Source organism: Crinia signifera, chromosome 8, assembly GCF_055691185.1.
Source record: "Crinia signifera chromosome 8, ASM5569118v1, whole genome shotgun sequence".
NCBI classification, from domain to species: domain Eukaryota; kingdom Metazoa; phylum Chordata; class Amphibia; order Anura; family Myobatrachidae; genus Crinia; species Crinia signifera.
In genome coordinates this window covers 19,334,378-19,358,579 of record NC_139224.1, presented here as the reverse complement: position 1 = coordinate 19,358,579, position 24,202 = coordinate 19,334,378, and the positions used below count along the sequence as shown (strand labels likewise).

General features: G+C 48.4%; 1 protein-coding gene across 1 annotated transcript; it reads left to right on the top strand.

Moving 5' to 3' along the window:
* Positions 1–7,600: 7,600 nt before the first annotated feature.
* LOC146026951 (CUB and zona pellucida-like domain-containing protein 1) lies at positions 7,601–16,164 on the top strand. Its single transcript, XM_083157984.1, has 5 exons — positions 7,601–8,150; positions 8,730–8,971; positions 10,219–10,586; positions 10,905–11,161; positions 15,384–16,164. Exons 1-5 carry the CDS (start codon positions 7,748–7,750, stop codon positions 15,536–15,538), a joined length of 1,425 nt encoding a protein of 474 aa, XP_083014110.1. The 5' UTR covers positions 7,601–7,747; the 3' UTR covers positions 15,539–16,164.
* The last annotated feature ends 8,038 nt before the right edge of the window (positions 16,165–24,202 follow it).

Sequence of the window (24,202 nt, the reverse complement as noted above, 5' to 3'; positions counted from 1 at the left end):
CAGGCTGACTGGTCGGTAGGGTTAATGCTTTGGCCGGGGGGACTTGCATAAAAAGTCTCCCCCCGGCTGTGGCATTACCCTGCTGGCTGGTTTTGCCTGGGGCTGGTTCTTAAAATACGGGGGACCCCTAGTCATTTTGTCCCCCGTATTTTGGGAACCAGCCCCAGAGCAGGAGCCTGGGGCTGGTTGTTAAAAATCAGGGAACCCCTATTTGTCGGGTTCCCTGATTTTTAATTACCGGCTCCAGCCTCTGTCAGCCTGGTGCTGGTTTCGGCTGTGGGGGGGACCCCACGCCGTTTTTTTTTATTTATTTAATTTTTCTATTTTTTTTACACTGAAGCCTGCACGGATCTGACTGATCCGTGCAGGCTTAAAGCAAATAGAACAGGAAAATGGTGTTCTATTTTCCTGTCGTATTTGCGTGGGTGTTTCACACCACTAAGCAGCCGTATTGTCGGTACGGCTGCTTAGTACATCAGGAATCACCATTCTTTTGAATGGTGATTTCTGTCGTATCCTATCGATGGTGTAGCATTCGTATTTGTAAATACAAATACGAATGTTCCATCTTTAGGACTACGAATTGTTGTATTTTTGGGATTGTAAATCCCGAAAATACAAATTCGTAAAAAAAGGTGTATTTCTCCCTACGAATACACCTTTTTTCTACGAATCCATTTTGGTAAATGTCCTCCTTTATCACTTCACTGAGCTTACTAAATCTACAGTACCACTGTATACAGTACATGACTGTAACAGTGCTGTGTGTAAAATTAAAATGATCCCTTTACGAATCAGTAACTTACTGTGAATGTCATGACACCAAAAACAATACACGCATTAGCGTCCGAGCTGCTCCAGTGTAGTGCCCGTGTAGACGCTCAAACGTCCGTGCAAATTTAGACGCCCGGAAAGCCTTATTGGGAAGCTGGTAAGGTACAGCTTACTGGACAGTACAATAGTAGCAAAGTGTACTTTACTGTAGTTCCTGTGCTTCATGCACGCGCTGCAGCACAAATTTCACGCATGCGCAATGAGGATTTCAAAAAGTGACATCTGGTGGATGATCACTGGTAGTGCACTCAGCCGGAGATGCCACTGCGAATCGCCAAGCTTTTAAAATGTATTGCGATCAGGGCCGGCGCCACCACTAGGCAGCTCTAGGCATTTGCCTAGGGCGCCGGCACCTGGAGGGCCACAGTTCGCCCCTCACCCCCAGCGAACTGTGTAAAAAAATTGCTGCCCCGGCATCCCTGCAGTGCTGGGGCGGTCAGGGGTGTCCGTGCCGTAGGGGTACCTGCGGCGCCGTCATGTCTATAAAGCTGGCTGCGGCCGGCGGGGTCCTGGTAGTGAATAGCAAATAACTAGCGCTTCCCGCGCCGCCGTGCGCATAGCGCTAGTTATTTGCTATTCACTACAGGGACCCCGCCGGCCGCAGCCAGCTTTATACACATGACGGCGCCGCAGGTACCCCTACGGCACGGACACCACTGACCGCCCCAGCACTGCAGGGACGCCGGGGCAGCAATTTTTTTACACAGGTACTCCCTCCCCCCGGCACCGGGGCGCCCCCACCCCGACCTGCCTGGGGCGCTCCGGTGCCTTGCACCGGCCCTGATTGCGATGCTGCGCCCCGTGGCCTGCCATGGCGGGCTGGCGGTACAATCGCCATAGGTACAAAGGATGAACGGCGCTACATCTGTAGTAAGGGTATAGACATGGTACATTAAATGTGTTCTGATTGGCTGCTTTTACATTCTGTGCACTGTGATTGGTGTTATTTTTTAGTGGATTTTAGATATGGCGAATTGTGATGCGCATTGGCCAAATTACAGACCCTCATTGCAGCCCCCAGCTCGGGCATCTGATGAAGATGGAGCTGTGTATGTTGTGTGGTTGGGAAAAGTACTTTCGTTATCATCATAATATTGCCAGTCAAAAAATGATATATTGGTATTTGAGAGAAACTTTTTCCAATTCTCATCGTCATTTCCTTAGTACAGTAGTAAGGGTTATACACTATGGGCCTTATTCTGGTTCACTCTCAGAGGCAAATTCCTTCTCAAATGGACAAAACCATGTGCACTGCAGGTGGGGCAGATGTAACTTGTGCACAGAGAATTAGATTTGGGTGGGGTTTTTCTTTAAAGTGAGATCTATATTGCAGTGTAGAAATAAAGCAGCCAGTATTTACACTGCACAGAAACAAAATAACTCACCCAAATCTAATTCTCTCTGCACATTTTGCATCTGCCCCCCCTGCAGTGCACATGGTTTTGTCCATTTGAGAAGGAAATTGCCTCTGAGAGTGAACCAGAATAAGGGCCTATGTGAGACTGGTGCTTGGGATGTTGGCAGTCAGTGGAGCACTGGTGGTGGCCGTACTGCATTCCACAGCATCGCCCTCAACAGCAATGTACCAGCCAATCAGCTCCTAGCTGCCATGTTACTGGTTGTGTTTGTAAAATGACAGTTGGGAGCTGATTGGCTGGTATTTAATCGCCACAGACCCCCATCTCCGCTATCATTCTGTATACTCATGGTTACCTCTACACAATACCTGTGCACTAGTCTACAATAAATAAAAGCTTAATACCCACATCCACTAGGGTAGGTATCGCATGCGGTACCCCGTCAACGCACCCAGTGGCGGAACTCCGGGAGACAACGGAGCCTCCAGCCGCCGGGTCCTAAGCCCTCAAGGGGCACTTTGCTCTTTCACAATTCCTGCTGGCTCAGGGAGCAAGTATCCCTGGGCTCCTCCTCACCCGCCATGGATTGCTACGCAGGCGGTGATAGACAGCCACCGGCGCTGCAGAGCTATCAGCTGTCCATTGGAACATGTATCTGCAGCCACGGGCTCCATGACAGGACGGTGGGCAGGGCAGGAGCAGGTGGGAGGCCCGCATACATCAGAGGCACTGCAGGTCCTGTGGCTTCCGGCACCGCGGCTCCAGCAGTGTCACTAAGGTGAGGGCTGCTGGGAGCAGCCGGGAGTTATGCATGCATGTTACCTACTTTTACTCCCCTCTCTGCCTGGCCCCCCTCGTTCTCTGCCTCACCCCCTCTCTCAGTGCCGGTGCAAGGCGCCGGAGCGCCCCAGGCGGAGGGGGCACCCCAGCGCTTACCCGCTCCACGGGTGGGGGGTTGGGGAGGAATACGGCTGGCGCGCTAATCTGGGGGGGGGGAGGGACACGGCAGGCGCGCTGATCTGGGGGGGGGGGGATACGGCCGCCGTGCTGTTCCCTCCGGTGCATATATAATTACTCACCCGGGTCTAGCTCATCGGGCGGGAGCGAGAGCTGGAGGTCTGGCTTAGCAGGCAGGAGGGAGGCCTCGCAGTTCAGTCCCGGCGCAGTGTGACTGACATCTTCCTCCACCCGCACCGTGTACAGCCGCTCAGCCAGGCAGCGCTGAGCACTTGGCTCACCCTCAGACGCTGCCCGGCTGAGCGGCTGTACGCGGTGCGGGTGGAGGAAGATGTCAGTTAACATGCACCGGGACTGAACTGCATACAGCGCAGCGAGCCCTCCCTCCTGCCCGCTAAGCCAGACCTCCAGCTCTCCCTCCTGCCCTGCTCCCAACTACCGCCCCCCAGTGGCTGGCGCCCTAGGCAAATGCCTAACACTGCCTAGTGGTGGCGCCGGCCCTGCCCTCTCTATATGTCTGCCCCCTCATCCCTCTCTCTCTGCCTGGCCCCCCTCGTTCTCTGCCTCACACCCTCTCTATATGTCTGCCCCCTCATCCCTCTCTCTCTGCCTTAGCCCTCCCCCACTCTCTCTCTCTCTCCCCATTTCTCTCTTTTTGCCTGAACACCCTGTCTCTCACCTCTCTCTCTCTCTCTCTGCCTGACACCCCTCTCTCTCTGCCTGAACCCCCTCTGTCACCTCTTTCTTTCTGCCTGACATTCACCTCCTCTCTTTCTCTCCATCGCTCCCCCTATCTCATTCTCCCTCTCTATAGTGATCTATCAATGGGGGGCACCAGCTTTTATCTTGCCCCCGGCCTACATGGATGAACTTACGCCACTGAACTCACCCGAGCGGCAGGATCGCATACGATACATTGAAAGCAGCATTTCTAGGCAAAACCCTTCTAGCAGGGTTGCCTACTTTTAAGCTCTCTCTGGGATTGGGCAGCCAGCTGGAGGAAGCAGGGGAGGGCAGTGCTATTTTTCAGCAGGAACCAGCAGGAACTCAGTTCCTGAACCTCTAATTAAATATGACATTATCAGGAATTAAACATGTACCTCTCTCTCCCATTCTGTATTATATATATATTTTTTATTTAATTGATCCACCCCCAGACCTGGAGTTCCTGGACCTATTTTTCCAGAAAAATAGTGCTGGGGTGGGGCATCATTGTGGCCCCGCCACTGCTGTGAAATGCCGGTATTACAGTGGGGAGCAGAACCACGATGACAATATTCGAGCCATCGGATGCCCACGGATCCTCTGCCAACGGGGATTGTGGGAGGCTGGGGGGATTGCTGGGGACTTGTCCACCTTACCAGGGAGACGGGAGGTGGACTCAATTTTCTGCCTTCTAGTAGACCCAGTCCTGAGTAAGTAGGGCCCCCTGCTAGTTATAATAAGCCCCCGGGAAACCTTCTCACACAGCAACAGGTCTTAGTGGGTAAAATACTTTTTCAGACGACCAGAGAAAAATCCAGAACCTGAAAATGGCGTTCTTTCTACTTTCCGACAACCCATTGTAAATGATAGGTTTCCTATCTCCATCTGTGCGCCTCACATGTCACTTGTGCTATCAGTGCGTTCTGCTCATTTCCTTCCATTAATCTTTAAAAGTTAATGTGTAAGCAGAAAGGATCCCACAGCCAAATGGCACGGTACAGGCTGGGGGAGGAGACAGAGAGGAACCGAATCAGCCACACGATCATTAGTGAGCGATGCAAACAGCATAAGATGGGAGTTCTAATGAAAATGGGCTGTCGCTATGGGCAACCAACCAGAAGCTACTTATTTATTTAGCACCTTCTAGAAGATAATAGAACAAATCTGATTGGTTGTTGTGGGCAACATCTCATCTTCAACAGAACTCCCATCTTAGTAAATAAACCCCAATGAGAATATCACATTTCCTCCATCTTCTGAGAATGACGGAAGAGGCTAATGTGTACTCTAATGATGTTACAGAGATCTTCTAGGTGTCTGGGGCTGATACGGCATTGGGAACCAGGGCCGCCAATAGGGGGGTGCTTTGGGTACAGCTGTCCCGGGCTCCAGCCTCTGGAAGCCCTGTTGGGAACGACACCAGGCATCCTTCTGCATGACCAGAAAAAGAAAATAAAAGCAGCGCTACCCAAACGTAATTAATAAGTAGAAAAACGATTGGACTGTCTTCACAATTTTATATTGTAATAAAAAACTAAAAACATTATATACTGTATAATGAATATTTAAAAGCAAATGAATGATTGAAACAATTGCAGTAGCTTATACTCATTGATTACAGCCAATATGTGCATTCCTATTAATTGGAATGAGGTTAATTACCCTTAAAGTATTTATAATTATCAACCACCTTTCAAGCAAAGTGGTCGGAATTTGGTGCATCCGGTTCCCACTGGAGAAGGAATGGTTTGAGTCCCTTTATAGTCCTCAGCAAGTTATCAGCGTGGCTTGTCTGCTGGATTGCGGAAAAGATGGATGCAGTTCAAGTGACTCCCAGGCTGGTTCGGACAAAGAAGCAGTGGTGGGGGATGGCTATCAGCTGTGGTCTACTAACGCGTTTCGCTGTGTAGACAACTTTTTCAAAGGTGGACCACCTCTCTAGTGAGGTGCAGTCTGCACCGGGAGGATGACCCCAAAATGACATCGCCTCGGTGGCAGAGTCGGGTTATCATTATGCAACATTATCATGTGACATGTTACCATAGTAATGGATGAAAATGAGGGCATGTCATGAGGTCACACCCCTTTACTCAATACCACACCGTTGCACCAGATGTAACTGACCCCAGTGATGCCAATGCCTTTAGCCCCTCCTATAAAACACTTATTACTGCCTTTACTGATGGTACACCCATTGCTGGAATAACCACCAAGGCTACCTGTTCTACCCCAAAGGGTTGGAGAAGAGCCACTTGGGGACGGAACTAACACAGGTATTCTCCTCATACATTGTGATGAACACAACCATAAATGGCTGCACCAAGAAGACCTCTTAGACCAAATTGTTGCCTGTGCCCCCACAATAACAAGTACAGTATAAGGCAATGTAGTGTTTGTTCTTAGACAAAACAAGTCCGAAAAACAGATGGTGCCGGGCAATATCTACAGTTGGTCAAGGTTGAAAAATATTTCTTTTGGCAACAATAAGTCATGGTCAATAAACCTAATTTATCAATGAGTACAGAGTCTGTGGTAATCGGCAAATACACTAAAATTCAGTATAAAAATGATAAGGAGCTGTATAAGTTTCACCTACTTCTCAGACATCAAGATCATGGAAGGTCGTAAGGCGACCACCCTACGAAGACACTGCATCCTGCTGCTTCTAATGGGAATGTTTGTTGCTGGTAACAAGTCTTGAATAAATGTGTTTGGTGTTATGTTATGGCCTAGACAGTATATGCTATGCGATGATGGAAGGCTATCAGTATCTGCAAGCCCTCCTAGATGTCCTGTGACAATTGCCTATCATTGGTAGTGGTTCACAGGTGGCTCTTAAAGCTTTGTGACAGAGAGGTATGTGTGCCCTTCGCCTCTAATAGCCAGGAATGTTGTATTATATCCAGCCAGGGGTTAAAGTGTGTGTGTGGGGGGAACGGTGTGTAACTGAGTTCCACCACCTGTAATGGTGAGGTGGAACTAGTTCAGCCTCCACCTTGTCCCTGCACAGTAATTTTAACAGAAAAGCATTATAGTGGGGTGTCAATATCAATAACACTAGTTCTTGGTTCTTTTTTTTTTTTCCAGGACAGACTCAGAGAAAATATATAACAGCTTTCATGGAAAACCACGCCGCATCCCCTGATGTAATGTTCCAGCTGTATCTTGCGACATATGACCAGGCATCCACGGTTACGGTCACGGTGTCCAAGCCTCAATTCAATCAGACGCTGTTCATTGAGAGGGAAAGCAGTGCACTGGTGACCCTAAACTACATGTATATGATCACGGAAAGCCAAGAGACTTCCAAGGCTGTGCTGGTGACATCCGACAATGACATATCTGTCTTTGCTTTCTACACATATGCCACTTCTGCTGATGCCATGGCCTGTGTTCAACTTGAAGACCTGGGAACAGAGTATTACATAGCAACTACTGGGTCGGGAGCAAGCAAGCAATTTGCCGTTGCCAATGGCCTAGAAGAAGTTGTCTCAGTGACTGTGACCGTCTCTGGGTCCATCACCTTTAAAGGCATCTCCTACACCAGTGGAGATTCCTTCTCGTTCCAACTTGAGTATCAACAAGTCGTTCAGTTTCAGAGTGCAGATGACCTCACAGGCACCAGAGTCTCATCCACAGGCCCAGTGGCTGTGTTCAGTGGCCAAAAATGCTTCTTGTCTCTTAATGGGTGTGATGTCTTGGCTGAGCAGCTACATCCTGTGGAGAACTGGGGGAGTTTTCTTGCTGTGTTTCCCTTGCTAAACCACGCAAAGGATGTCATTAAAATTATATCAGCCAGTCCAGATACCCTAGTGGATATTAGTAGTCCGAAGGGAGACACCCACTACAGCCTACAAAATGGATCCTATATCGAAATTGTGGTAGAGAAAGAAATGACTATTAATGCCACCAAACCCATTATGGTTACATACATCTTCCAAGATTCTATACCAGGAGTAGTTTCAGTGTATGATCCCTTTATCACTAATGTCCCTCCCTCATTAGTCACAAGGATGCATTACAGATTTGTAACACAGACAAGATACTACAACTACCTCCTGATTGTATCTCAGGCGTCTTCTGGTGATGGCTTCTTCCTGGACCACCAAAGGCTCAGTTCATACAGTCTTTCATCTAAATCTTGGAATGGATTCCATGCTTGGGAGGTCTCTTTGGGTAAAACCGAGGGACCACATGAAATATATCATGAGTCCATGCCGTTTACAATCTACGTTTTTGGAATTGAGTACTATGTTTCTTATGGTTACTCAATGGGACAGGAAGCAATATATGCAGGTAATGACGCCTTATTTTCTCTTCTTCCGTTACACTTGTTCTCCCCAACCCACACCGGCATATTTTAGAGTAACGGCATTCTGAGATGGCCTAATACAAACATAGTGTGTATTAATCCAGGACCACACACGGAGATAACAACACATCATATACACTTACCCAAACATATATCCCACAGAAGACGAAAAATGTAACTCACGCCAAGGCTCCAGGTCCTCTACCATTGCACTAACCCAATACCGCACTTCTGGATTTATGGCCCGGCATGACCATAGGATATAGGATACCCCTATTGTTGTCTGTGCTTCTCAGACTTGTATTTATATCCTCAGATATGTCATTACTCTTTGTTGCCATGGGACACAACACAGATCCATTCTGCTGCATTGTTTTCAATCGTATCAAGATGGCAGCTATGTGGTGTCTCCCCCAGCTCATATAAAAACATGGTTACAAAGCATAGAATTACAGTAGTACAGGAGTAAACAATACATTAACGTTATCAGATGGAAAACAAACCACTGAAATATGCACTTACTGCAGTTATTGATGAGGCAAATATCTTGTATTTCTGGCCAGATAAACCGTCCCCAGCACCAACAGCTGAGCCGTCCCCAGCACCAACAGAGGACCCTAAACCCAAGGGCGCGCTGAGCTGTCTCTCTCATGGAGCAGAATACCATCTACCTCTCCGCTTGGTGACCGAGGCCAACCTCAATGTGTTTGATATTCACCTGGAAGACCCTCTGTGCCAGGCGGAGCTGGATGGAAATGTCGCTGTCATTAAAATACCGTTCAGCGGATGTGGATCTCGTGTCCTGGTGAGATTTACTGTACTTCCAGCAGCCTTTATTGCTGAGTTTATCCTAGCGCTAATCTTTAGTTACTAATCAGCTACTCTGGTGCCGAAACACAGTATTGGGGGCTACAGACACAGGGCCTTATTCAGATCTGCGTGCAGTACCGTATGTTGCGCATCTGCGCATGTGCAGGCGGGTATCTGCGCATGTGCAGGCGTATGGTATGTGCACCCACGGCGAGGGGGGGGGGGGGAGATGGGCGGGGGCGCCGAGCTGCCCCACTACCATATGGGAACGCCCAGCGTTCCATGGGCGTTTCCATGAGAACGCTGTGCGTTCTCATGGTAATGAGGCAGTGACGCGGGTGTGGGGGGCGGGTGGCTGACATCACCGGATGTCAGCTGCCCGCCCATATCCACATCAGCGTGCACGCAAATGTAAGTAACTGAAAAGTCACTTTTATAGGCGTGCACGCCAAACATCATTCGATGGTCGGTGACCATCGAATGATGTGGGCGGTTACCCGAGCCATGCGAATGGATGTTTATGCAAAACATCCATTCGCAGCTGTTCGGGCAAAGCCGCACTTTGAGGGGGCGGCGGCGGGGAGGGGGGGGGGGGCGTTCGCCGGGCGGGGTTTGGTGGACTCGCAAAGGCTACGAATTCAACCAGAATAACCCCCACAGTCTCACAAGAGTTTTAGGGGCACATTTACTAAGATTTACTAAGATTTCGCAATTGTTGCTGAAATGTATAATTTATCAGCACATATTGTAGAAATAAGAAAGTATTGGCAGAATTTACAAATGATCACTTATCTATGGTGGGAGCCCATTCCCGCTATGAGTAAAAGGTAATCCGTAATGTCAGCGATGTTCTACTGGTTTCAGACCCCAGTTGCACTAATGCACATGTGCTGGTTACCGGTTGGCTGGGGAGGAGGAGCAACCTGGGATCTCCCTCTGGAAAAACTTTGCATAACATAGACCATAGACTACAATGGCTACGCCATCTAAAGATGTGTTCGCATTTGGTGCCAAGCTCTTGACTCTTTTTCCAATTAAGCAGCCGCATAGTAACCTATAAAATAGGGGGACCACAGCAGATATCTCTGACACCCCCCTCCCCTTAAATTCAGGAGATACTGACATTTTGCCTGTATCCTTCAGGTAATTGCTGTTTTTTAGGGATTTCCCACAAATCAGATTGTAGTCTTTCTCTACACACTACAATCATGTAAACCTCCTACTATCTGGATGTTTCCACAGAGTGAAGACGGGGTGACGTTCTATGTAAATACCGTCTACGGAACGATCCCGGAGACCAACGTGCACCGCATAGAGATCCCAGTGAGGTGCGAAATGGAAGCCAATGAGACCCTTGGGTTCCTCTTTCATCCTAAAGTCACAGATGTGGTCTCCCAGGGTCACTATAACGTCTCCCTGAAGCTCTATCAGAACAGCGACTTTTTTGACCTTATTACCACGTATCCGTATGCGGTTGACATCCATGGTCATCTACATGTGGAGTTCAGAGTGGAGTCAGACGATAGAGAGCTCCAGATAATGGCAGAGAACTGCAGGGCTTCCCCGTCACTGGAGGATACAGAGCATATATACAGTCTCATCCAGCACGGGTAATTATTACATACATGTAGACTTAATACAACATGTTGGTATGTTATTGCCATGCTGTGGTGGGTGCACTAAACTGATCACAAAAATAGCAGCAGTAAAAATGACCTCAAACCTCTTACCCCCTTCCCCTAATGTGATATTACTGAACTGAGGTGGGGTTCAGTGAAGAAAGAAGAAATAAGGGAAGTATTTCATACCTCTATAATTGCATTATTGTATAGCTGTGGTAGGAAGTCTCACTGTGGTGGATCTTCAAGTACCAGAATGCCCTACCAGACAATGTTTTTCCATTACATTGTACCTCTGCTTGTTCTCAGGTGTTCCCGCGACTCTACCTTGCAGACTCACCCAGTCTCAGACCAGAGGCTGAAACGCTTCAGCTTCCATGTTTTTAGGTTTAACAACTTCCAGGAGGTTTATCTGTCCTGCAACGTCATCATCTGTCACAATGAAACTTCTCCAAACCGCTGTACACAGGGCTGCCTCATGGGGAGACACCGGCGTGATACCCAAAACTCTGACAGGCGGCTAAACTCAGCCAGGCTATCCCAGGGGCCTATTCTGTTTAAGTCTGGTGAGTAACTTCTACTACATTGCTTTCATTTGTAGTTTGCCCTTGTGGTGATATAGAAACATAGAAATCAGCCGTCCATGTTTAATGCGATCAATCAGCCGTCCATGTTTAATGCCAGGCACAGCTATGATCCCAATTCTTCAGCTTATTGATCAGAGCAATGATTGCCTTATAAATCTTGTCAGCAAGTAACATATGCCGAATTTGACGGCATATTAGAATCATTTGGCCCATCTAGTCAGTATCTAGATGAGGCCGTACCAGTGACCTATACAGAACTGGTCACAGTATCTAGATGAGGCCGTACCAGTGACCTATACAGAACTGGGCACAGTATCTAGATGAGGCCGCACCAGTGACCTATACAGAACTGGGCACAGTATCTAGATGAGGACATACCAATGACCTATACAGAACTGGGCACAGTATCTAGATGAGACTGCACCAGTGACCTATACAGAACTGGGCACAGTATCTAGATGAGGTTGCACCAGTGACCTATACAGAACTGGGCACAGTATCTAGATGAGGCTGTACCAGTGACCTATACAGAACTGGGCACAGTATCTAGATGAGGCCGCACCAGTGACCTATACAGAACTGGGCACAGTATCTAGATGAGGACGTACCAATGACCTATACAGAACTGGGCACAGTATCTAGATGAGGCTGCACCAGTGACCTATACAGAACTGGGCACAGTATCTAGATGAGGCCGCACCAGTGACCTATACAGAACTGGGCACAGTATCTAGGTGAGGCCGCACCAGTGACCTATACAGAACTGGGCACAGTATCTAGATGAGGCCGCACCAGTGACTTATACAGAACTGGGCACAGTATCTAGATGAGGTCGCACCAGTGACCTATACAGAACTGGGGGCAGTATCTAGATGAGGCCGCACCAGTGACCTATACAGAACTGGGGGCAGTATCTAGATGAGACTGCACCAGTGACCTATACAGAACTGGGCACAGTATCTAGGTGAGGCCGCACCAGTGACCTATACAGAACTGGGCACAGTATCTAGATGAGGCCGCACCAGTGACCTATACAGAACTGGGCACAGTATCTAGATGAGGCCGCACCAGTGACCTATACAGAACTGGGCACAGTATCTAGATGAGGCCACACCAGTGACCTATACAGAACTGGGCACAGTACCTAGAGGAAGCCGCACCAGTCACCTATACAGAACTGGGCACAGTACCTAGATGAGTCCACACCAGTGACCTATACAGAACTGGGCACAGTATCTAGATGAGGCCGCACCAGTCTCCTATACAGAACTGGGCACAGTATCTAGATGAGGCCGCACCAGTCACCTATACAGAACTGGGCACAGTATCTAGATGAGGCAGCACCAGTGACCTATACAGAACTGGGCACAGTATCTAGATGAGGCTGCACCAGTGACCTATACAGAACTGGACACAGTACCTAGAGGAAGCTGCACCAGTGACCTATACAGAACTGGGCACAGTATCTAGATGAGGCCACACCAGTGACCTATACAGAGCTGGGCACAGTATCTAGATGAGGCCACACCAGTGACCTATACAGAACTGGGCACAGTATCTAGATGAGGCCGCACCAGTCACCTATACAGAACTGGGCACAGTATCTAGATGAGGCAACACCAGTGACCTATACAGAACTGGGCACAGTATCTAGATGAGGCCACACCAGTGACCTATACAGAGCTGGGCACAGTATCTAGATGAGGCCACACCAGTGACCTATACAGAACTGGGCACAGTATCTAGATGAGGCCGTACCAGTCACCTATACAGAACTGGGCACAGTATCTAGATGAGGCAGCACCAGTGACCTATACAGAACTGGGCACAGTATCTAGATGAGGCTGCACCAGTGACCTATACAGAACTGGACACAGTACCTAGAGGAAGCTGCACCAGTGACCTATACAGAACTGGGCACAGTATCTAGATGAGGCCACACCAGTGACCTATACAGAGCTGGGCACAGTATCTAGATGAGGCCACACCAGTGACCTATACAGAACTGGGCACAGTATCTAGATGAGGCCGCACCAGTCACCTATACAGAACTGGGCACAGTATCTAGATGAGGCAACACCAGTGACCTATACAGAACTGGGCACAGTATCTAGATGAGGCCACACCAGTGACCTATACAGAGCTGGGCACAGTATCTAGATGAGGCCACACCAGTGACCTATACAGAACTGGGCACAGTATCTAGATGAGGCCGTACCAGTCACCTATACAGAACTGGGCACAGTATCTAGATGAGGCCGCACCAGTGACCTATACAGAACTGGGCACAGTATCTAGATGAGGCCGTACCAGTGACCTATACAGAACTGGGCACAGTATCTAGATGAGGCCGTACCAATAAAGATATTAAAGGGCACAGGTCCAAGTGTGAGTAGATGTGTACAGCTAGTGAAGACTTCACAGCCAAATGAAAATGTCCAATCCATTAGTTACACGCTCACCATCGTATGATTGTTACACTGGGCACCAGTCATCGCACACTAGGAGTAGCCAGAGACTTACTTAATACAGGCCTATCTGGCCTGGAGCTGATGTCACGCACCCTCTCATAAAATGCTTGGGAACGCTTGCATTTTCCTAGGCAAGCCCAGCGAGGTAAACGTCGCCACAAGCTGCCCCGTACACATGAAATCCCACCCATGTGCACGGGTGCAAATGCGTTCCTATATGCTGAAGTTAAGGTTGCACAGATGAGGTGATGTGTTGTATGTACATGTTTAAAATGCAAATAAGAAAGGCAAATGTGCAGGCAGGAATGGCTATCTCTTTACCTCTAAATCCCTCTTAATCAGTGGCGTAACAATATCCCCGCAGACCCCGCGGTGGCGGTGAGGTGCTGAGGAAGTGTGGGCGCCGGTCCGTGGGGCTATGGTTACGCCACTGATGGTCCCTGGCTCTCTCCTCCTGGCTCCTGCTGCAGTGCTAATTGAAACTAACCCTCACAAAATGGCTGCCCTCATACAGCAGACAGTTTTTCAGGATGCTAGAGGAGGCGGCGGCCTCCTTTAGTATCCTTAAAAACGGTCTGCTATTAAGGGCAGCCATTTTGTGTGGGTCAGTATTCATTAGGAGGAGCGCCGGACCGCGGCGCGGACCAGATCTGCGGGTCCCTGCCAAGAATGCGGTGGTGGCTGCAAGCAGCATATAGAGGGGTAAGGTTTACTGGGGGGGGGGTGCAAATTTACTAGTTACGCCACTGCCCTTAATGCCTGATGGCATTCAGACTGTAGAGTTGGGATTACATACAGTAGCCACACTGAGCAGCACCACTGTCTGGCTCAAATACAGCCCTGTCAGGGCCGGTGCTAGGGTGTCCGGCGCCCTCCTGCAAACCATACATTTTGCGCCCTTTCACATTCCCATTGCAACTAGCTGCAGACCAATGGTGGGAGTGTATGCAACATGCGATCCTATGGAGGATCTCGGGAGCATGTACATGTATGCATACACCATCTCAGTGCTGTGTCCGCAAAATGTTGCAGGCACTAAAGGTGCCCATACACGCTGCGAGAATCGCATACGTTATGGGCTAGATCGCATTGCACGGCATGCATGCAATGTGTGTGCGATGCGATCCGAAAGCAGTACAAAAAGTATGTGCAGCACTTGTGACTGAGGGGAGAGAAGGAGGAGATGAAAGAAGAGGGGAGGAGATAGAGGGGTGGAGTGTTGAGGACTGGCAGTGGCACTGGCACAGCACACTGAGAAGAGGGAAGGAAGGGGAGGCGGCGCTGCTGCCTGTTCGTCATTTGATTGACAGCTGACAGGCGCAGGGAGCAATGGGTAGGGGGCGGATCCGGACATGACATGTCATCCAGGCATTCACAGACAACGCTACATGCCTCAGCGCAAGTGTCCGTGAGGAAGAGGGGGCAGGTCGCAGGAGGAGGACAGTGAGTGCGTGGTGCAGGGAGCTGCTCAGCCTCTCCATGGCTGTGTGCACTCGCAGTGCAGGGAGCAGCTCTTTATACTGCCGCCCGCCCGCTGTCAGACAGGAGGCAGTGACAGTGAGGGCTGAGGCAGCTTTAGCAGAGCAGGGAGGGAGACAGCGCCTTTTCAGCATGGCGCCTCCCTGCTTTGCAGGAGCTGCTGAGTGGGTAGCGCCGGCCCTGAGCCCTGTGACTTACCGCAGTCACAGTACAATGAATATCTGTAACTTTATCACCCACTCTCTCTGCAGGTCAACTCCAGGCTGCGCATACCATCCCTTCCTCGGTGCTTGTGGCTGTGGTTGGAGTTATGGGCATCTTGTCTGTGCTGGGACTGGTGATCCAAAAGCGTTACTATAGGAGACACGACTATACCCTGCTGGGAAACGGGAGCCACCAACAGTAAAGCAGGACGGAAAATCAGCCAACATGGCCGATAACATTGAGTTTTTACAGAAGTTATTGTGGTGAAATACATAGGGGCCGATTCAGTCCTGATCGCTGTTGAACAAATTTACATCGGCGAGAGAGCAGACAGCTGCTGCTCACCATTGAATTAATTTTTACATTGGGCACCAATCATCGTAAGCTAGAAGTAGCCAGGGACGTGCTCGGCAGCTGTGATGAATACAGGTATATCCGGCCTGGAGATGATGTCACACACCTTCCCCTAAAACGCTTGGGCACGCCTGTGTTTTGGGTTGTTTGGGTTTTTTTGGCACATCTGCGCTTTTATTTTTACCACCCCCTGATGCCTACTTCCTGTCAATCACTTTGCGAATGGCTATTGCAGGAAAAAAGTAACAGGATTACCTTGCTAGCAGGTGCCGCGCACAAGCATTAATAATCTGCCACTGTTCAAATTTGCTCAGCAGTGATCAGGTGTGAATCGGCCCCATGATAAAATGTGTTTATATTATTTCTAATTACTGAAGGACAGTAGTCCTGCTACGTACATTACCATCTTGTTTTATTAATACCTTGTAAAGTGTTAATTCTCTCAAAAGCTCAGAACAATAATTAAAAAAAATCTCTTTGATCTTTGCCACAGTGATACTTGGTGAACAATAACACATTGCCACTAGGGAACCCAGAACTATGACACACCACTACTAGAGGCCCAAGAACAATGACACACCACCACTAGGGGACCCAGAACAATGACACACCACCACTAGGGGACCCACAACAATGACACACTGCCACTAGGGGACCCAGAACAATGACACATTGCCACTAGGGAACCCAAAACTATGACACACCACTACTAGGGGACCCAGAACAATGACACACCACCACTAGGTGACCATGAACAATGACACACTGCCGCTAGGGGTCCATGAACAATGACACACTACCACTAGGGGACCCAGAACAATGACACACCACCACTAGGGGACCCAGAACAATGACACACCACCACTAGGAGACCCAGAACAATGACACACTGACACTAGGAGACCCAGAACAATGACACACCACCACTAGGGGAGCCAGAACAATTACACACCACTACTAGGGGACCCAGAACAATGACACACCACCACTAGGGGACCCAGAACAATTACACACCACCAGTAGGAAGACCCAGAACAATGACACACCACCACTAGGGGAGCCAGAACAATGACACACCACCACTAGGGGAGCCAGAACAATGACACACCACCAGTAGGAAGACCCAGAACAATGACACACCACCACTAGGGGACCCAGAACAATGACACACCACCACTAGAGGAGCCAGAACAATGACACACCACCACTAGGAGACCCAGAACAATGACACACCACCACTAGGGGAGCCAGAACAATGACACACCACCAGTAGGAAGACCCAGAACAATGACACACCACCACTAGGGGAGCCAGAACAATGACACACCACCACTAGGGGAGCCAGAACAATTACACACCACTACTAGGGGAGCCAGAACAATTACACACCACTACTAGGTGACCATGAACAATGACACACTACCACTAGGAGACCCAGAACAATGACACACCACCACTAGGAGACCCAGAACAATGACACACTACCACTAGGGGACCCAGAACAATGACACACCACCACTAGGTGACCATGAACAATGACACACTACCACTAGGAGACCCAGAACAATGACACACCACCACTAGGAGACCCAGAACAATGACACACCACCACTAGGGGAGCCAGAACAATTACACACCACTACTAGGGGAGCCAGAACAATTACACACCACCACTAGGGGACCATGAACAATGACACACTACCACTAGGGGACCCAGAACAATGACAAACTACCACTAGGGGACCCAGAACAATGACACACCACCACTAGGTGACCATGAACAATGACACACTACCACTAGGGGACCCATAAAAATGACACACTACCTTTAGGGGACCCATAACAATGACACACTACCACTAGGGGAGCCAGAACCATGACACACTACCACTAGGGGACCCAGAACAATGACACACCACCACTAGGGGACCCAGAACCATGACACACTACCACTAGGGGAGCCTGAACAATGACACACCACCACTAGGGGACCATGAACAATGACACACTAGCACTAGGGGACCCAGAACAATGACACACTACCACTAGGGGACCCAGAACAATGACACACTACCACTAGGGGACCCAGAACAATGACACACCACCACTAGGGGACCCAGAACAATGACACACTACCACTAGGGGACCCAGAACAATGACACACTACCACTAGGGGACCCAGAACAATGACACACCACCACTAGGGGACCATGAACCATGACACACCACCACTAGGATACCCAGAACAATGACACACTACCACTAGGGGACCAAGAACCATGACACACCACCACTAGGGGACCCAGAACCATGACACACCACCACTAGGGGACCCAGAACCATGACACACCACCACTAGGGGACCCAGAACCATGACACACCACCGCTAGGGAACCCAGAACCATGACACACCCCCACTAGGGGACCCAGAACAATGACACACCACCACTAGGGGACCCAGAACCATGACACACCACCACTAGGGGATCATGAACAATGACACACCACCAGTAGGGGACCCAGAACCATGACACACCACCGCTAGGGAACCCAGAACCATGACACACCCCCACTAGGGGACCCAGAACAATGACACACCACCACTAGGGGACCCAGAACCATGACACACCACCACTAGGGGACCATGAACAATGACACACTACCACTAGGGGACCCACAACAATGACACACTACCACTAGGGGACCCAGAACAATGACACACCACCACTAGGGGAGCCAGAACAATTACACACTACCACTAGGGGACCCACAACAATGACACACTACCACTAGGGGACCCATAAAAATGACACACTACCTTTAGGGGACCCATAACAATGACACACTACCACTAGGGGAGCCAGAACCATGACACACTACCACTAGGGCAACCATCCATAACAATTACACACTACCACTAGGGAAACCTGAACAATGACACACCACCACTAGGGGACCAAGAACCATGACACACCACCACTAGGGGAGCCAGAACAATGACAAACTACCACTAGGGGACCCAGAACAATGACAAACTACCACTAGGTGACCCAGAACCATGACACACTACCTTTAGGGGGCCCAGAACAATGACACACTACCACCTCTTTGGAAGCCAGAACACTGGCACACTACCACTTGGGGACAGAAAACACTGGCACACTACTATTAGAGGACCAAATACTCTGGCACACTATCACCAGGGGACCTGGAACAATGGCACACTACATCATTGGGAACAGAACATTGGCACACTTTCTATTGGGGACTTAGAACAATGACACACTACTACTTCATGGGAAACAAGAACAATTGCACTCTACTACTTGGCACACAACTGCTAGGGGACACAGGACACTTGCAAACTATGACTTGGGCATCCGCACTTCAGCCTATTGGGAAACCAGAACAATGAAACACAATCACTAGGGGACCTACAACAGTGGTACAATACCACCAGGAGTACCAAAACAGTGGCACACTACCACTTGGGCATCCAGAAAAAATGCACACTAACAATTGAGCACTTAGAACAACCTGTAATCTGTAAACAATGGCACACTACCACTCTACATCTTTGTGTCCAAGAGCAATGGCACACTACTGTACCAGTAGGGGGACCCAGCACAATGCCACACTGCCTCTTGGGAACCCAGTATAATGGCACACCACCACTTCAACTCCTAGAACAATGCACTACCACTTGGGCTCCCAGAACAACTGGCACACTCCATCTTGGTGACCTAGAGCACTTACACATGGGCCGCCAGAACAAAATCACACGACCACTTGGACAATCAAAACAGTGACACACTACCACTTGGTCCCACAGAACAATGATACACTACCACTTGGGCCCCCAGAACAATGACACACTACCACTTTGTCCTTTTGTCCACACTCGCACTTTAGTAAATTTACCCCTATGTGGCAACATATCCACTGTATTGCAGTCTAAGGGTTGACACATGTACCCTTATGTGCTGTTCCCTAGAAGAGCTGTGCTGATAGCTGACCAAGTGGAACCGTAACAATAAATGCAGGCTCACTTTTCCTCAACTGTTCATATCCTGGTGAGTACACAAGCACACTGTACCTCCTAAAACTGGAGGTCTCCGCAGAAGGACTGTTGGGGTGCGGTGGAGCACACTGGTAAAACAGTGGTACACTAGTGTCAATGATCCAAGTTTTCATACTACAAAAAGTGGGCGGGGTCGAAATCACCAGGGCCTACCAGTGAATTCCCTGGTCCGAGGTTGGCTACATCATTCCCCGCTTGTCTCTGGGGTAAGTGAAGACTCTGCATCTTGGCAACTGAAACTATTTCAAAACAGAACTAATTATATTTCCACCGCTCAATAGTAGTTTTCTACCTGATATCTCTAACGCTGTTGATAACGGAACATTCAATCCTACCCCACAAGCTCAATGTCATCCTTCACTTGGAACTGGCCTTTGTTCCCCTGGAAGTGATTATATAGCCACCACAAAGCCCTGATCTCAACATCCTGGAGTCTGTCTGCCCCCTCAAACATGACAGCATTATGGGCATTGGGATCTGGAGTGAGAGGCAGAATTCTATTTATTCTGTGCCCCTCCCAAGTTGAAAACATACTGGCACCCCTGGCTATAATAACACTAAGTAAGGGTATCCTGGTATTCCACGCCTTCTTATTTAGAGGTAGCTCAGGGTTGCCGACCCTCCCGGAATTTCCGGGAGTCTCCCGAAAATCTGGTACCCCCTCCCGGCCCCCGGAAGGGTGGGCAACCCTCCCGGATTCAGGGGGGACCCCCGCTGACCCCCGGATCGCGGCATTAAAATGCCGCAATCCTCGGGTCTCAGAGGAGGGGGCGGAGCTAAAACGGCACAATCGCGTCATTTTAGCCCCGCCCCCTCCATGGAGATCCCTGAATTAGCTGCTTTTAACAGTATGGGGGCGGGGCTTAGTGATGTCACTCGTTAGCCCCGCCCCCTGAACGGCTGCTGAAACTCTCCTCTCCGGGCTTCTCCCGGAGAGGAGAATGTTAAAGTCGGCAACCCTGAGGTAGCTGTAATTAAGTATATTCTGCAGGCATTCCCAACCTCAGTCCTCAAGGCACACTTACAGTGCAGTTTTTAGTGTTATCCAGGTGTGGCATCGCAGACACTGCAGGGGTTAATAAAGTGACATGCCTTATCAGTGAGTGGGGGAGTGTATGACCCAAACCAGCTCTGCTAGTTCTTCCAGGTCCTGCCACATGTAGGGGGGTAGGACAGGAAGTGAGGGGAGTTTCAGAACAAAGGACACAGGACAGGTGTAGTGCAGTTTCATTAAGGGATGAAAGCCCAGGCTGGGACTGTGGAGAACCGGCAGAATGATTTTCCACAATCCCTGGCCTTATGGAAATGAGAGTAGTGTTTGATGAGTAACAGCATTTAAATCAGTGGAAGAAACAAGGGGGATCCCCACCTTCAGGGGTACCCTAGCAGCAGGATGGGAGCAGTGGCGTAACTATAGCACCGCAGCCCCCGCGGTCCCAGGGGGGCGCTGTGCATATGGGGGCGCCGGGGGGGCTGCGGTGCTATAGTAATCCCCCCGCCCCCCATCCCCCGCATGCTTACCTGTCCGCGCATCCCGGCTCCCCTCCTGGCTTTAAGCAATGCTATGGAGACGGACCACGATAAAATGGCCGCCCCATAAAGCAGACTGTTCTCTGAAACTGTCTGCGGTATGGGGGCGGCCATTTTATCGTGGTCCGTCTGCATAGAATTTATTGAAGCCAGGAGGGGAGCCGGGACGCGCGGCCGGACAGGTAAGCATGCGGCAATGGGGGGAGGGGGCACGGGGGGCACGCCGGACCGACGGGCTGGCAGGGAGGGGGGGCGCCCCCCATTAATGGCGGGGGGGCACCCCAAACAAAGCTACGCCGCTGGATGGGAGGTGTGAGTCTCGGGAGAGGACGGTCTGGGTGAATGGTAGGAAACCACGCGAGCCATGAAAGGCCCCCAGCGACGAAGTCAGAACAGATCCCACTTAGATAGAATGCAGAGATCCCCCAACGAATAGGGGGAGAATGCACCGATAATGATCTCAGTTTGCGGCCACCGCACTACTGATTCCCAGAGAACACTCAAGTATGTAACGTAATGCTGTCCCATCAATGTTGATGCCGCTGTTGCCATTGAAGTGAATTAAAGGAAATGCTAACCCGATGTAGCCTATAGGAATATTGTGCTAGAGAGAGAAGGGCAAGGGAAAAAAAGATGTGATTGCCGTGATAATCCTTTCTGAACTGTGAATAAGCTGCTTGCTGTTTATCATGAGATGGCCTGGTGTACCATTGTTACCTCCACTCCCATGCCTGGCACGGGAATAACACAGGTTTCAGTGCAGGTGACTTAATTAGTACCTACATTTCCTATCCAGCATATCATAGCATGGTGTTTCCAGAGTTATGCCTCTTGTTCTTCGGTTAGCTACAGTCATTAATCAAACAACTTTTTAATGGCATTTATTGGCTTTTAGTTTTTATTTTACATTTACATTTTTTTTTATAGCAGCCTAACTTAAAAACAAATTGAAACAGTATTAAAACAATTTTTATCTTGATATACATGGCTGAAAATGTGGCTCTTAATAATTTCAATGTGATTCTTGAGCTTGTTTCATTTCATTGAGCTGAGTTTTTTTAAATCAGGTTCAAATGAAGACAGATATAATCACAGATCAGGAGCTGCTCCGAAACGTATTGCAATATTTATGTACATAAGACTAGCATGCTTTTCTGAAGAAGCAGAGGAGTCGTGTGCGGTCAGGAATCGGGTCCCTCTGGGGAAAATTTACTAAGAATATGAATACGTCTTACCAGGAATGAATATGACTGGCAATGGCCATATTTTTGATAAAATACGATTCGTATTTGTACTCAGCCGATGGCGTAGGCAGTCGTATTCTGGCCAATACAAATTTGCATTTAGCGGCCGTATATACAGCCGCTAAATACAAATACAAGTCGTCAGCTTGCATGGATCAGCTAGATCCGTGCAGGCTGCAGTGCAAAAAAACCCCAATAATAATAATCTAAAAAAACGGCATGGAGAATTTACTGGCCCAGACATAAGCCTGTGTATCGTTTCATACATTAAATTCAGGTGGTTTTAATCTATTCCATCAGTAATAATTATTCTTTCCCCCAAAAAATTGCTGTTCCGCTGTATATATTGTGTTATGAAAGAACTAACATGGGTAACACTTTAATAAATGTACAGTAAGTTGTTAATTAAACAAAGGGAATTGTACAGTACATAGTAGTATACACAAGTGTAGTAACATAAACAAGGTGATACTGTACAGTACATAGTAGTAGACACAAGTGTAGTAACATAAACAAGGTGATACTGTACATACTGTAGTAGACACATGTGTAGTATCAGAAACAAGGTGATACTGTACAGTACATAGTAGTAGACACAAGTGTAGTAACATAAACAAGGTGATACTGTACATAGTAGACACAAGTGTAGTAACATAAACAAGGTGATACTGTACATAGTAGACACAAGTGTAGTATCAGAAACAAGGTGATAATGTACATAGTAGACACAAGTGTAGTTACATAAACAAGGTGATACTGTACATAGTAAACACAAGTGTAGTAATAGAAACAAGGTGATACTGTACAGTACAAAGTAGTAGACACAAGTGTAGTAACATAAACAAGGTGATACTGTACATAGTAGACACAAGTGTAGTATCAGAAACAAGGTGATAATGTACATAGTAGACACAAGTGTAGTAACATAAACAAGGTGATACTGTACATAGTAGACACAAGTGTAGTAATAGAAACAAGGTGATACTGTACAGTACATAGTAGTAGACACAAGTGTAGTAACATAAACAAGGTGATACTGTACATAGTAGACACAAGTGTAGTAATAGAAACAAGGTGATAATGTACATAGTAGACACAAGTGTAGTATCAGAAACAAGGTGATACTGTACATAGTAGACACAAGTGTAGTATCAGAAACAAGGTGATACTGTACTGTACATAGTAGACACAAGTGTAGTAATAGAAACAAGGTGATACTGTACAGTACATAGTAGTAGACACAAGTGTAGTAACATAAACAAGGTGATACTGTACATAGTAGACACAAGTGTAGTAACATAAACACGGTGATACTGTACATAGTAGACACAAGTGTAGTATCAGAAACAAGGTGATACTGTACATAGTAGACACAAGTGTAGTATCAGAAACAAGGTGATACTGTACTGTACATAGTAGACACAAGTGTAGTAACATAAACAAGGTGATACTGTACATAGTAGACACAAGTGTAGTATCAGAAACAAGGTGATACTGTACACAGTAGTAGACACAAGTGTAGTATCAGAAACAAGGTGATACTGTACATACAGTAGTAGTAGACACAAGTGTAGTAACATAAACAAGGTGATACTGTACAGTACATAGTAGACACAAGTGTAGTAACATAAACAAGGTGATAATGTACATAGTAGTA